At 51.5% G+C, this 13,137-nt stretch overlaps 1 protein-coding gene across 2 annotated transcripts in view; it reads right to left on the reverse strand.

Moving 5' to 3' along the window:
• NUP210 (nucleoporin 210) overlaps positions 1 to 13,137 on the reverse strand; it is a 103,950-nt gene that overhangs the window by 71,280 nt on the left and 19,533 nt on the right. For both annotated transcript variants that reach the window (XM_047743603.1, XM_047743605.1), the window contains exons 2-6: positions 12,959 to 13,095; positions 11,523 to 11,654; positions 7,802 to 7,898; positions 4,883 to 5,033; positions 2,841 to 2,973 (exon numbers count right to left, since the gene is read on the reverse strand). In XM_047743603.1, coding sequence (XP_047599559.1) covers positions 2,841 to 2,973; positions 4,883 to 5,033; positions 7,802 to 7,898; positions 11,523 to 11,654; positions 12,959 to 13,095 — 650 coding nt within the window. The remainder of the gene's footprint in view (positions 1 to 2,840; positions 2,974 to 4,882; positions 5,034 to 7,801; positions 7,899 to 11,522; positions 11,655 to 12,958; positions 13,096 to 13,137) is intronic.

Consider the following 13,137-nt stretch of genomic DNA (forward strand, 5'->3'; position numbering starts at 1 on the left):
TTTGCAGATGCTCAGGGTCACTGTCTATCTGTATAAATAGGAAGGCTGTTCTTGGGGCACTGGACCAGCCCATCTATCATCTGCAGGGGGTAAAGGGCCATCCCCAGGGCTGCCCTTCTGTAAACCAGGAGGCCCACATGCTTCTAGGAGACCAGGCTCTGTGACCCTCCTGATCTTGGCTGACCCTCCAGACATGGTTTTCATCCCCTGCCACCTCCCCCAGGGTAGGCTCCAGGGATGACCATGGAGCTCCTGGAAAGGATCTGAGTCCAGGAGGATGGGAAGCTCACTCCCCTGCCTCTGGCTCCAGCCCCTGCTCACACAGCCCATGTGAGCTAGTTCTAGGCAGCCACGGCTCAAGGGGGTGCTGGGCTCCAAGTCCCTTTGACACCTGGGTCACTGACACCAGCCTCGGCAGGTGACTCTCCCAGCCTCAGTGCACTTCTGTCTCTGTCCCTTCCACCATTCCACCCAAGTTCTTTCAGACAACAATTCCCTCAGTCAGCATGGCCTTCCCGCATTTTGTTCCGTCCAGTAATTTGGTTACTGTGCCAATCATGTCTTCAAGCAGCACAAACACCAACACCATTAAGAACTGAGGGGAGGGACCAGCATCTCCCCCTGCCCACCCGCTGGAAACACTGCTCTGAAAGCAACACACGTCCCCCTGGTTAGGAGCTCCAAGAGCCCCTCTCCTCCCTCCCCTGCCCCTACTTGTAAGATGTTTGCAGAATAACCGTCAGAGTGGCTGCTGGGCTGTGCACTCCAGGAAGGCAGGAACCCGGGCGACATTTGCAGCAGCCAGCAGACCACGGCACTGCGTAGGTGCTCAATAAACGGGCTTGCAAGAAAGCAAGCCACCTAACAAAGGGAGGCAGACAGAAGGGAAATAAAGACATGGAAGAAAAGAGGAAAAAATAAATTTTTAAGGAAGGAAAACTAAAAACAAAAAGAGAAAGAATTAATTGGGGTTATAAGGATCTGCATGTTCATAAGTCCAGGTAACTGGCCTCTAACCTAGGATTCTCTAAGCCAATGCAGGGTGCTATGCGAGACAGGCGACAGCAGCAATTCACACCCCTGTCCCGTCATCAGTCCTCACTTCCCTGTCCAGTCAACTCGTTCAAAATGACAGTGATGTGACTTGTACTTCAATTAAAAAACAAAACAAAACGAAACAAAACACCCAAGCCCAATCCATCTAAAACAGATGAGCAGAATTTCCATTTGTATGACTAGGTCACTGTGGACCTTGATGGTTCGGGTCTCGAGGCTTCCTTGTGGAAGCCGCTCTAGACCTGAGTCAACCAGAACCATCAGTCACACAGGTGTGTTCATTTTTGGAGGAAGTTTCGATCCCGTTTCTCCATTGATGAAAGGGAGGCAACAACATTCCTAATTCCTACCCCAGGCTCTCTTTTGTGTGTTCTGGCCCTTTGAGATCTATGGTAGATCAGTGACCCAGCCCATAAATTCTCTGGGTCCCCTGAGATGTGCTGTTCCTCTGGACTGTGACACCTGAGCTAATTCAGGGTGGGCTCTTAAGACTTCTTTATTAAATCACCCACCCTTAACCGTGCTGACTGCCCTCCCCGGTTGGGGCCCAGCTCTCAGATCTCTGGCCACAAGCCCCTGCCCTGCTTCTTACCCAGAAGGAGCCTAGTCCCAGCTTCCACAGTCTGAGGGGAACAGTGCTCTCTCACACTATAACTGCTCCCCAGATCCACTGCTCCCAGGAGAGGCAGGGTCTTTCAGGACCTCCTCTATGGAACAAAACCCAAGTTCCTTGGATACCGGAGCATCTATGTGCTTCTTACACAAGACCTTGCATCACAGACAGAGTGACCCTCCAACCTGGGGGAGACATCTGCCTCAACACATGTCAAAGCCCTCGGACAGGTGGGTGACATTCTTGACCTCCTGGGCTCTGGCCATGAGACATGGGTAAACTTTTTTAAAAACGATAATAATAGTAATAATTCTTAGGAGGATGGGTGCTGCATTAAGAACTCTCACCATATAAAATGCATCCCAGGTCCGCAGCGTTCTAGAATTACCAGAACAAATCCATATCCACTAATTAACTTTGCCCTCTAAGCATAAGCAGAAAGGCCTCAAGGTATCTGAAGGAGAAACTGAGCCCCAAAGGGTGGGCAGAAGCCGGCCAAGATTGGCCGGCAGTTAGCAGCAGACCAAAAGGCAAACCCATTCCCATGTGACGCTCACAGCTTCTGATGCTCTCCAAACAAAGGGATGGATATACACCCGAAAGGACCGAAAACCGTGCCCTGAAAAGAGTATTTGCACACCCATGCTCCTAGTAAAACTATTCACAATAGCCGAGACACAGAAACAACCCAAGCGCCTATCAACAGATGAATAGATAAGCATTCAACAAATATCAATACACATATGCTGGAGTGTTATTCAGCCTTAAGAAGGAAGGAAATTCTAACACACACTACAATGTGGACGAGCCCTCAGGGCATTATGGCTAAATGAGATAAAGCCAGTGACAAAAGGACGAATACAGTAGGATTCATCTTATTTCGGGTCCCCAGAGAAGTCAAAGTCACAGAGACAGCAAGAAAGATGGCTGCTGCCAAAGGCTGGGGGAGGACGAATGCGGAGCTAGTGTTTAATGGAAATGGGAGTCTCAATTCTGGGAAGATGAGAAAGTTCCAAAGAGGGCTGGAGGGGATAGTGACATGATAATGTGAGTGTGCCACCAAACTGCACACTTAAGAATGGTGAAAATGGTAATTCTGTTATGGGCGTTTTACCACAATGATAGAAAGGGTAACCTCCGCCATGGCGACCACGTTGAGTCAGTGACCCACCTGTGATCTTTCCTTGCCTGATCTTCTGCACCTTGTAGCGAATGGAGGTCCCCACCATCAGGTAGACATCGTAAGCCGGGTTCAGAAGGATGTTCTCCAGAATGAGCAGCCTGACCTCCGCAGGGCGCACATGCTTGGAAGAAAGAGGGTAGAAAGGGTGAGGTGGGGGGAGGGGGGCTCAGCGGGTACAGTCAGTTAAGCCTCCGACTCTTGACCTCAGCCCAGGTCTCGATCTCAGGGTCGTGAGTTTGGGCCCGGCGCTGGTCCCCGCACCCAGCACAGAGCCTACTTATTAAAAAAAGAAGAAGTGAGGTGCGGGTGGGGGAGAAAGAGAGCCTAGAACTTCTCAGGATGCTTATGTGGGGATAGGGAAGTTAATGGTAAAGAAACAGGGCAATGCTCAGAGCCCCACACCTTCAGACCCCTCAAAGCCCCAGGGGAACCCTGTGTGTTCACAAGGCCCGTGTCCAGTGGCTACTGCTGGACCGTGCTGAGCACGTCACTTTACATTAATGTACACTATAGCTCAATGTGCAGTCATCATAGTTACACAGAAAGAAAAGTAAGGAGTGAGATCATGGATACCGTGGCCACCAGGGGCTCAGGGGCTCCACCCACGAAAGCCCAAAGATCAGAGAGCTTGGGGAGCCAAGGGCAAACCTGAAAAGGGGGAACAACACATGTCCCTCCACCCCCACCCCCACCACGCCGTGACCTCCTCATCGGGAAATGGCATGAAAGACTTGAAATGGGAGAACAATCACCAGTGTCAAACCCAGCACACCCCTTGGATCACCGGAGTCTCTGGGGGCCCGCGCCTTCCCTTGCCTTTGATCTACTGGCAACTCGGCAAGTTGGAGAAAAGTTGGCAAAGAAAATGATTCTCATCCACAGAAATGCCAATACATTGTCTCAGGTGGAGAGGGCATCGATCAGCACCCCATGGATACTGACCAGTTCTGCGTCTGTTCCCAAATTCTTGGGGGTCTCTTGGGCCCCAGGTGTAACATCTTACAGGTTTCCTCGCTTAATAGGAAGTTACATAGTATCTTTGACTCATCCAAAGAGACAAAAGCAGCCCTTGGGCCGGGCTCTGCTCTGGTGAGTGCTTTCTAGTGTGGCAAGCAGGGAAGCCTCCTACAGGCACCAGGCAGGACAAGAGGGAATTCCAGCTCAGGGGTGGGGTAGGCTGGGCTCAGGCCTGAATAACAAGAGGCAAATGGTCTCCAAACACGATCTGCAGGGTGCTACGGGATGAGCCCCTGTAATGTGGCATGTCCTGTGCTTCTAAAACCCCCCACGACCCCTGGCCTACAGGCTAAACGACGAAAGAGGGCATCAGGAGGCGTTCTCTCATCTGTCACTTTAGAAAGTCAATGGTGGGTAGAAAGTCACCCTCCCTGTGTGAGCCCAGGAACCAGGCAAACGAAAGGAAGGTCTCAGGGTTGTAGTTCAATGGAGGCAGGGCAGACATGTGCCCATGAGAACAGGGAAAGAACCAGAGCCTCTCCTTTCTGCTGTCCTATACCCCTCTTCCAGACGGTGCAAGAGCAGGTGCTAGTAAGGCCAGGGTAACTGGGGGAGGGGAGGGGAAGGAAGGAGTCTTAGCTCTCCACAGATGGGACTACCAGTCCCAGGGCTCAGAGTGGGACCTAGGAAGGGATGGCATGGAGGACACCTGGAAGCCCCCAGTTTTTCCAGAGCTCCAAAGGCTTGGCTGCATCCCTCCACAGGGACCAGTGCAGGGGGGCTGCTGAACATCAGTGGGTTAATGGGCATTCCCTTCCCTGACCTGCCTCGAAACGGACCATGGACCAACTACTTTGTGACTCTGGAGATGGTGCCCTCTGGTCTTCCAACTACTTCCCTCAAAAGCTGTGGAACCCTTCCTCCAAAAACCAAACCCAACGAACAGAAACACAGAATCACATCCTGAAGTTCCCAGTTCATGAAGAGTGAAACTTTCATGGTACCATGCTAAATGCGCTCACAGGCATGAGCCACCTCAAGGAGCCCAGTGCCCCTCGACCCCAGGGGCCCACCTTGTAGACGGCCTCCTGGATGCGTGCCTTAAGCTTGGAGCTCCCCGTCTTCATCCCGGACACGAGGATGGTGTCCCCCTGCTTGGCCACCTTCTCCATCTCAGAGATGTAGGAAGGAGGGATGTACGTGGACTCCAAGAACGTGAGGATTCTGGAGAAGGAAGATGTCATCAGACCTGAGTGCAAAAGCAAGGACCCTAACAGATTCACCAGTTGCTGGCACCTCCTGGGAGGGGCCAGACCCTTAAGTGAGTGGCGGTGCCCTGCTTGGCGCCGCATAGAAATTTGTCCCCGAAACTTCCTACATCAGAACTGCCCACCTCCTGGTGAACAGTGCAGACTCCTGGGCCCCATACAGGCCTTTGTCCGCAAGAAGGCTGGCACTGTGCTTTTTATCAAAATCCACATGCAATGACGGTGAACCCTGATATATGAGGACCACCTGCTTGGACAAAATGCTTCACGCTTACAGGTGTGACAGGTGAGGCCCATGGAAACTAGGAAGCAGGCCCAGGAGCACAGACCCAGCCAGGGTGGGGCCAGCAGTGCCCACCAGGCTCCCAGGGCCCCTTGTGATGTTCTACCCACCCCTCTGGGCCAGCTCCTGCCACTGGGAAATGATGTTCAATGACCCTTCCTCCAGTGTCAAGAAGAGGGTATCACACCCATCCTATCGCCCCACGGTAAGGCATTGGGCTGTGGGGAGAAGCCCCACACTAGGAGAGAAGTTGGGATGCGGAGACCCCACCGTGGAGGCAAGAAGCTGGGCGGCTTGAGGGACCCTTTCCACGCGGTCTCTGTCTCTCGCAGCCTGCGATTTACAGGTGAGCCCGCCTTTCCACTTGAACAAGAGCAGGGCTCTGGACGCGCTTCCATTCTCCCCAACATCTGCGGGCTGTGGTAGTGTGCTGTGACTGATTTCCCTCTCTGGTTTGACTAGGTGTCACCTGCTGATTTTAATGAAAACCCAGGGCACTCTGGCTGCAACCTGCCTTAGTGCTTTTGATTTCAGTTGACATTCAGCTCACGTACAGAGTGCATGGACGCTCAGGGCGCTGTCATGGTAGGAAACGCACCTGCTAGCACAGACTGGGGCAGGGAACCAGCGTTCTCTGAATGTCTAGCAGGTGTCAGGCCCAGGGCGGGGCTCCGAATACCATGTGGACTCACACAGCCGCCCTCAGAAGTAGCCACAATCCTTCCCTCCCTCCGACAGAGGGGGACGCCGATGCCCAGACGGGCTGCACCCCTTGACTGAGGCAATAGGCAGGAAGCGACCAGGCCAGGTTGGGAATCCGAGTCTTTTTAACTGTCCAGCCCATGTTCCTGGCTTCGTGAGACACCAGAAATTCCAGAGCTCATGCAGAAGACGAAGGTTGAGGGCCCATGCCCCCCCGCCCCCAAAGACCTCTGACCCAAAAGAGCAACCGCCTTGCACGTATCAGGGCATAGTGATGTCTGCCATGGGAATAGGCATGGGCTAAGCCGAGATGTTCCCTAAAGCCTGGAGCTGGACTTGGAAAGGTGTAAACGGAAGACCAGATTCTTAACTCCCCACAAAATACTTACTAATTGCAAAGGGATAGGACAGTGACTTTACAGTGGGGCACCTGAGCAGGCACCATCTACCCCAAGTGATGACCGTGAATGTCGTCTGTGATAGACCCACCAAACCGTGATAAGATACAATCAGGAGAATACAGAAGCTCACCTCTGTGATCTTCCTGCCAAAGATGCAAAGCTCTGCATCTAATCAGGAGGGAATATCAGATAATCCCAAAATGAGGGACATTCTACAAAACAACTGAACTGTAATCTTCACAAGCATCTTGGTCCCAAAAGAAAGAAAGACCAAAGAACTATCTTAGGCTGAGAAAGATAGGACGACAGACAGCAGGCGACTCTGGCTGGGTTTTGTGCTTCCTATGAACGATATAACTAGGATAGACTGGCAAGACTTGAATGAGGTCTGATGACTGTAGGCATCAGTGTTCATCTCATTTTGATGATGTTGCATGTAAGCTGGAAAATGTCTCCATGGTAGCAAAGGCACATTAAAATAATTAGGGACATCAAGTTGGCTCTCAGATGGTTCAGGGACACCACTTTTTGTACTATACTTGCAACTTTTCTGTAAGCTGAAAATAGCTGCAAAGTTTTAAAGGGGCACCTGGGTGGCTCAGTCAGTTGAGCATCTGCCTTTGGCTTAGGTCATGATCTCAGGGTCCTGGGATCGAGTCCCGCATTGGGCTCCCTGCTCAGCGGGGAGCCTGCCTCTCCCTCTCCCTCTGCCTGCTGCTCCCCTCTGCCTGTTCTCTCTGTCAAATAAATAAACAAGATCTTTAAAAGAATTTCTTTTTTAAGTTAAGTCTTCCTCCACAACTAGAGAGTATGTTAAGTGAAATAAATCAGTCAGAGGAAGACAAATACCATATGATTTCACTCACAAGTGGAATTTCAGAAACAAAATAAACAAGCAAAGGAAAAAGAAAAGAGAGAGAGAGAGACAACCCAAGAAAGAGTCTTAATTATAGAGAACTTGTGGTTAGCAGAGGGGAGGTGAGTGGGGGGATGGATGACATAGGGGATGGGAATTAAGGGGGGCACTTTTATGAGCACTGGGTGATTTATGGAAGTGCTGACTCACATATTATACCTCTGAAACTAACATGCCAGCCTCCTCCACAATTTCCCACACCCAGCGCGCACCCCAGCGGGCAGCAGAAGCAGCAAGGTTCCCACACAGCTGTGGGAGCTGAAATGCTCGTCCTTGCTCAGTCATGGGGGATGCCAGGCCAGCATCCTGACGACCCTGGGTTCCTTGCTGATGGTGATGACGCTTCTCAAAGCCCCCCACCCTGCCTGGAGCCAACTGACACCTCTTTCCCGCTTTTCCTGCAAAGGTGAGGCACCTCTTACCGCAGAGCGTTGTGGGAGTCCGAGAACCCATCAGCCTCCGTGTCTTTCACGATCGTCCAGTCAAAGACCAGCCCAGCCAGGGTGCTGAAAGTGTTCCCTGCAGGAGCAGATGGGGGGGTGGAGGGAGCAGAAAGGCTCAGAGTTAACTCCCTGGGGCGAGGGGAAGGGGAAAATGCACTCAGGACCACCCCTCTGCAAAGCAGGTGTTATGCCCCCATTTCAGGAAAAGGAAACTGAGGCCTCAAGGGTCAGGGGATGAAGGGTGACAGCTCATCTCTCCCCTGGATGCTGGGATTCCCAGGGTCCCAGCGTGGAGGAGATGGCAAGCCACCCAAGCCAGACTTAGCTCTGCAGTCGGCTTGCAGTCCGGGATGTCAGGACATGTGAGCCCAACTGGGCCCAGTAATGATTTTGGAGACAGGACTCAGAGTGGGTCCTAACACTCTAATGTGAGTACAAGGTCTGGTTGGGCATCAATCAACACCCCGCAATGGGGTGGGAGATGGCAACCAGTGGCTCTGAGGCCCCGTCTCCTAGGAGCTGTGGCTTTGCTTTTACCTAGGCAACGCTGCTTTTACATTGTTATGTCCCATCATCTCAAATTAAGAAATGCGCCAAATAAATTCAACTCCCAAGTTCTCTTGGAAAGTCTACAGAGTCGGCTTCCTGGGCCAATGTCCCTCTGCAGACCAGTGGCTGGCTCAGCCTTGCTAGAAGGGATCATGGTCTTGGATTTGCCACACTCCCCGCCATGCCCTATTGCCCCCCTGCCCCCCGCAATAGTCCTCATCTGCATTCCCTGCCTGGCAACCCAGATAAGAGCATCTGGGATCTGGAAAAGCTCCTTCTACAGTGCAAAGGGTAAGGCACTTAGTGCCAGATGGGCCCCAGGTCCTGCCCCACCCCACCTGTGGGATCTCAGAAGCCAAAAAAACATTGCTTAGCAAAAGCTCCAGAAAACTGGGCTGCTGTCTTTGCCATTACTTTTAGGCCAACACACAGTTACGCTGTGACCCAGCAATTCCGCCCCTGCAGATGCACAAGAGAAATGAAAACCATGTCCAAAAAGACCTGTACATGAATATTCACAGCAGCATTATTCACAACAGCCAAAAGGTAGAAGCAACCTAAATGTCCAACAACAAATGACTGGATAAACAAATGTGCTCTCTCCACACAGTGGGATATCATTCGGCCATACAAAGGAAAGAAATACTCGGCACAACGTGAATGAACCTTGGAAACATTATGCCAAATGAAAGAAGTCAGACTCAAAAGACTGTACCATTGTATGATTCTACTTATAGAAAATGTCCCCAATAGACAAATCTGTATACACCAAAAGTAGTGGTTGCCAGGGGCTGGAGAGAGGAAAGAATGGGAAGTCACGGCTCAAGGGTACTTGGTTTCTTTTCTGTACTGACGCAAATGTTCTAAAATCAGCTAGTGGGATGGCTGTACCACTTCGTGAATATATTAAAAACCACCGAACCGTACACTTTAAATGGATGAATGTCATGGTATACAAATCTTTTTTTTTTTTCAAGTAACTTAAGACAGGAAATAAAACAGAGTAGTCAAGAGCATGTGGTCAATAAAGTTTTATTAGAACACAGCCACTATGCAACCTTTAGGGCTGCTTTAGAGCGACAGTGGGGGGCGCCAAGTAGTTATAGCAAAGACGGCATGGCCAGTAAAGTCTAAAACATTTACTCTCTCTGGCCCTTCACTGGAAAGGTCTGCTGAGCCCAGGCCAAGAGAGTGGACTCAGGGACCAGGCCGGAGCTCAGACTCTGGTTGTGTTACATACTAACTATATATGACTTCTCCCTGCACACACGTGTTTGTGTTCACCCTCTGTGCCTCAGTCTCATCACTGGCTGTGAAATGAAGTTAGAACATGCAAAGTGCTCAGAGGAGTACCTGGCCCTGGCGTGGCGTCAAGTGTGGTCATTTATTCCCAAGATTAATGAGTCATCCCCGTGGGGAGCTCCTATCATCTCACTGCGCAAACCCCTCCCCCAGCTCCCTCACTTGAAGACCAAGTGCAAACCCCATGTGGGCAATGCCAGGTCCTTTACCTTCTGCATCTGCCCCCCCCCCCGCCACCCTACTGCGAGTTTCATCTTCTCCAGAAGAAAATGGCCTTCCAAGGTGGGCAAACACCACACTCTTCATGGCTTGGTCAAACAGCATGTCCCTAAGAGACCATCCTAACTTCTGTCCCCCACACCCAATTTCCAACATGCCCCAGGTCGCCTTACATCTGATTTGATGACAAGCAGCACCTACTGAAATGCATGTGGTCCCCCCTACAGCCTGAGCTACTGGGGCAGAAGGCAGCCCTTCCTTCCCAGCACCTGGCAGGATGGCCAGCAGGTGGAACTGCTCAGACGCCACCAGGCTCACTGAGACCCGCTCTGTGTTGCCCAGCACGAAGCCCTGTACATGCTTATTACTGAATCCTTGCAAGCCCCACGTAAGCACCACTTATCTCAGTTTCACAGACCAGAGAATAGATCAGAGAAGTGAGGCAGCTTATCTGATAAATGAATGGACAGGAAGAAGGGACCTGATTGATGCTCTAGAACCATGACTTTGTCCTCCAGGCACACTTGGGAATGGCTGGAGATACTTCTGGTCATCAAAACTTGAGTTCTGGGGTGCATGGGTGGCTCAGTGGGTTAAGCGTCTGCCTTTGGCTCAGGTCGTGATCCCAGGGTTCTGGGATTGAGCCCCACATCGGGTTCCCTGCTCAGTGGGGAGCCTGCTTCTCCCTCTTCCTCTGCCTTCTGTTCTACCTACTTGTGCTCTCTCTCTCTGTTTCTCTAACAAACAAATAAAATCTTTAAATAACAAACTTGGTGAATTCTACTACTTCTTGTGGGTGAAGGCCAGAGATGTAACTGAGCACCCTACATAGCACAAGACAACCCCTACCACAAATAACTCTCCACCCCCCAGTGCAGATACTACCCTAAGTTGGGCAGCTCTAATCTAGAGAATTTTATTTTTGAGCAGAGGGAGCTGGAGTGGCCAGGGAAGGTTTCAAAGGCAAGGTGAGCCAAGGACTGGGCTTACGTTTTGGGAGATCCCTTCTCTGAAAGACATCTGTTGCCTGAGTCACTTTCTCCAACGGGAATCTTAACCTACAAGTTTCCCTTTGCTCAGCTTCCCAAGAGGTCAGGCTGCACCCAAGACAGTCCAAAAACAGATCTCCTCAGAACCCCAGAACAATCCAATGTTGGACTCTGGTGAAGTAAAGTGAATGACGACACTTGGGCCAGCACAGGGAGGAGACCCAGTGCATGCACACACATGCCCAGGTGCACCCTGCAATCCGGACCAGGAAGCCAACCCCAGCCCTCAAAGCTGGGCAAGAAGGACACTCCCACCATTTCCAGCGCATCCAGGGAGCATCTCCCAGCTTCCTACTACTGCCAAGACACCGGAGGTCAGCTTCCCGAAGACATGCTTTACCCAGCACTGTCCCAGGCACAGAATCAGCCTCTAGGAACTGCCAAATATCTCATCTCACAGGCCCTGCCACAGAGGCCAAGGAGTGTCAGCCCCCCAAGGGTCCGAGAGCCACTCGGCGGTCCTGACCTCGTCAGCGTCTCCCCAGCACCAGCTCTGCCATTGGCTGGAACCGCCCTCCCAGGGGAACGGCAGGGCCGGATGTGAGGGGACAGCAAGCAAATTGCTGAGGGCCTGTCCTCACCTTCAGAGTCCAGAGCTTGGACCTTCAGCTCCAGGGGGGAGTCCTCCAGGTACAGCTCGCGGGTCGTGGAGACGATCTGAATGCCGTGGATGAGGTCGACGATGGCATCACAGCGGAGGACCTGGCCCGTGGCTGGGGGATGGGAATGGAGGGGTTGGCACAGAAGGTGGCGCCCTGACCACCACCCCACCTCCAGGGTCTCCTGGGTCAGGTGCTCTCTCACTTTGGCAAGGATGTCAGCACCCAACAGAACCACCACCACGATGTGGAGCTGGGAGAACCACACTGACTCTCAGCATCCAAGCCGCTGACCAACACATGGGCTTTCCGGAAGTCAGCACAGACCCGTGCAGAGTAAGGGCTTGGAGGCATTTTCATGGCCTCTCTTGTTCTTCAGCAACATGAGCACCTGCATTTATAGCTGCACACGAGAAAACTCCTTGGAGAAAATCTGGTTTTGTTTGGGGTGTGACCACTAAGTTAAAAGCCCAGGGTACATTACGATGAGTTAGCACCAAAGAAGATAATGCAGTTTGGAATGCTTGTCCCTATGCTCCAGTCAGGAACTGCACCCAGAGTTTGTCTGCTTACACTGGTTTTTATACGAGACCATCAACTGTACTACAGAATGAAAGGGTAGTGTGAGCGAGCACATAGCCTTTTATACTAGCTCCTTAAGTGCAATACATAAATGGCGTTACCCGGGGAATTCTCCAGTGTAAAAACAACAGCAGAGGACACAAAAACATCCTGCCCACTCTCCAGGCACCGTAGAAACCACCTGTGCCCCATTCACAGTACCTCATTAGAAAGCACATCAGAATCTTTCAACTCATATGTAAAACTGGGAACCTATCCTTGGTAGCAAATAGCTCCAAAGAACCCTAAGTTGTCCCCTGGACAAATATATTTATTTTTCTATATAACACCCCACAGGCACCAAAAACAGTTTAAATGTCCAACAGAAGGGGATCCTTATAGGACAAGCCCCTGTGAGGAATGGTATTGTCATTAAAAATAACCCTATAAAAATGAAAACTTCGCATCATGTTAAATGGCAGAAAGCATGCCAGAAAATGCCATTAATTGTCTTCCAAGCAGTTTACAACTATAACAGGTGAAACTAAACATGGGCAGTAAAAGAACTGCAACAACTTTTTTTCATTTTGACTCAAGACCCATTGAGAGTTATTTGGTTAACAAGTAATTATTTAGAAATGAAAGGCAGACTCCACAGAGGGAAAACAGGACACAGCACTGACGGAGGGGCCAGGGTGGGTCCTCCCTGGGCATCTTCTGACCCAACGAGAGAGAGAAGAGGGCTGTGGGGCTGAGGTCTCGGGGGGGGGCAGGTGCAGGGAAGGTGATGGGGGTGCCGCCTCCCGTCTCTTGCCCCCCCACCCCAGGGATTCCCAAAGGGCACTCAAAGCTCTTACTGATGTCCTCGGCGAAGATGATGCTGGTCAGGCGGGCCGGCTGGGACAGGCGGGCCTGCACCACGGCCTTCTGGGAGCACTGGGCTTCGTCAGCACCCAGTGGCTCTATACTGGCCACCTCTGGCCGCGTCGATGACCTGGGGTAAAAAGGTCAGAATTTACTCTCTGGAGCTACCCCA

This window comes from Lutra lutra, chromosome 1, assembly GCF_902655055.1.
Source record: "Lutra lutra chromosome 1, mLutLut1.2, whole genome shotgun sequence".
Classification (NCBI taxonomy): Eukaryota; Metazoa; Chordata; class Mammalia; order Carnivora; family Mustelidae; genus Lutra; species Lutra lutra.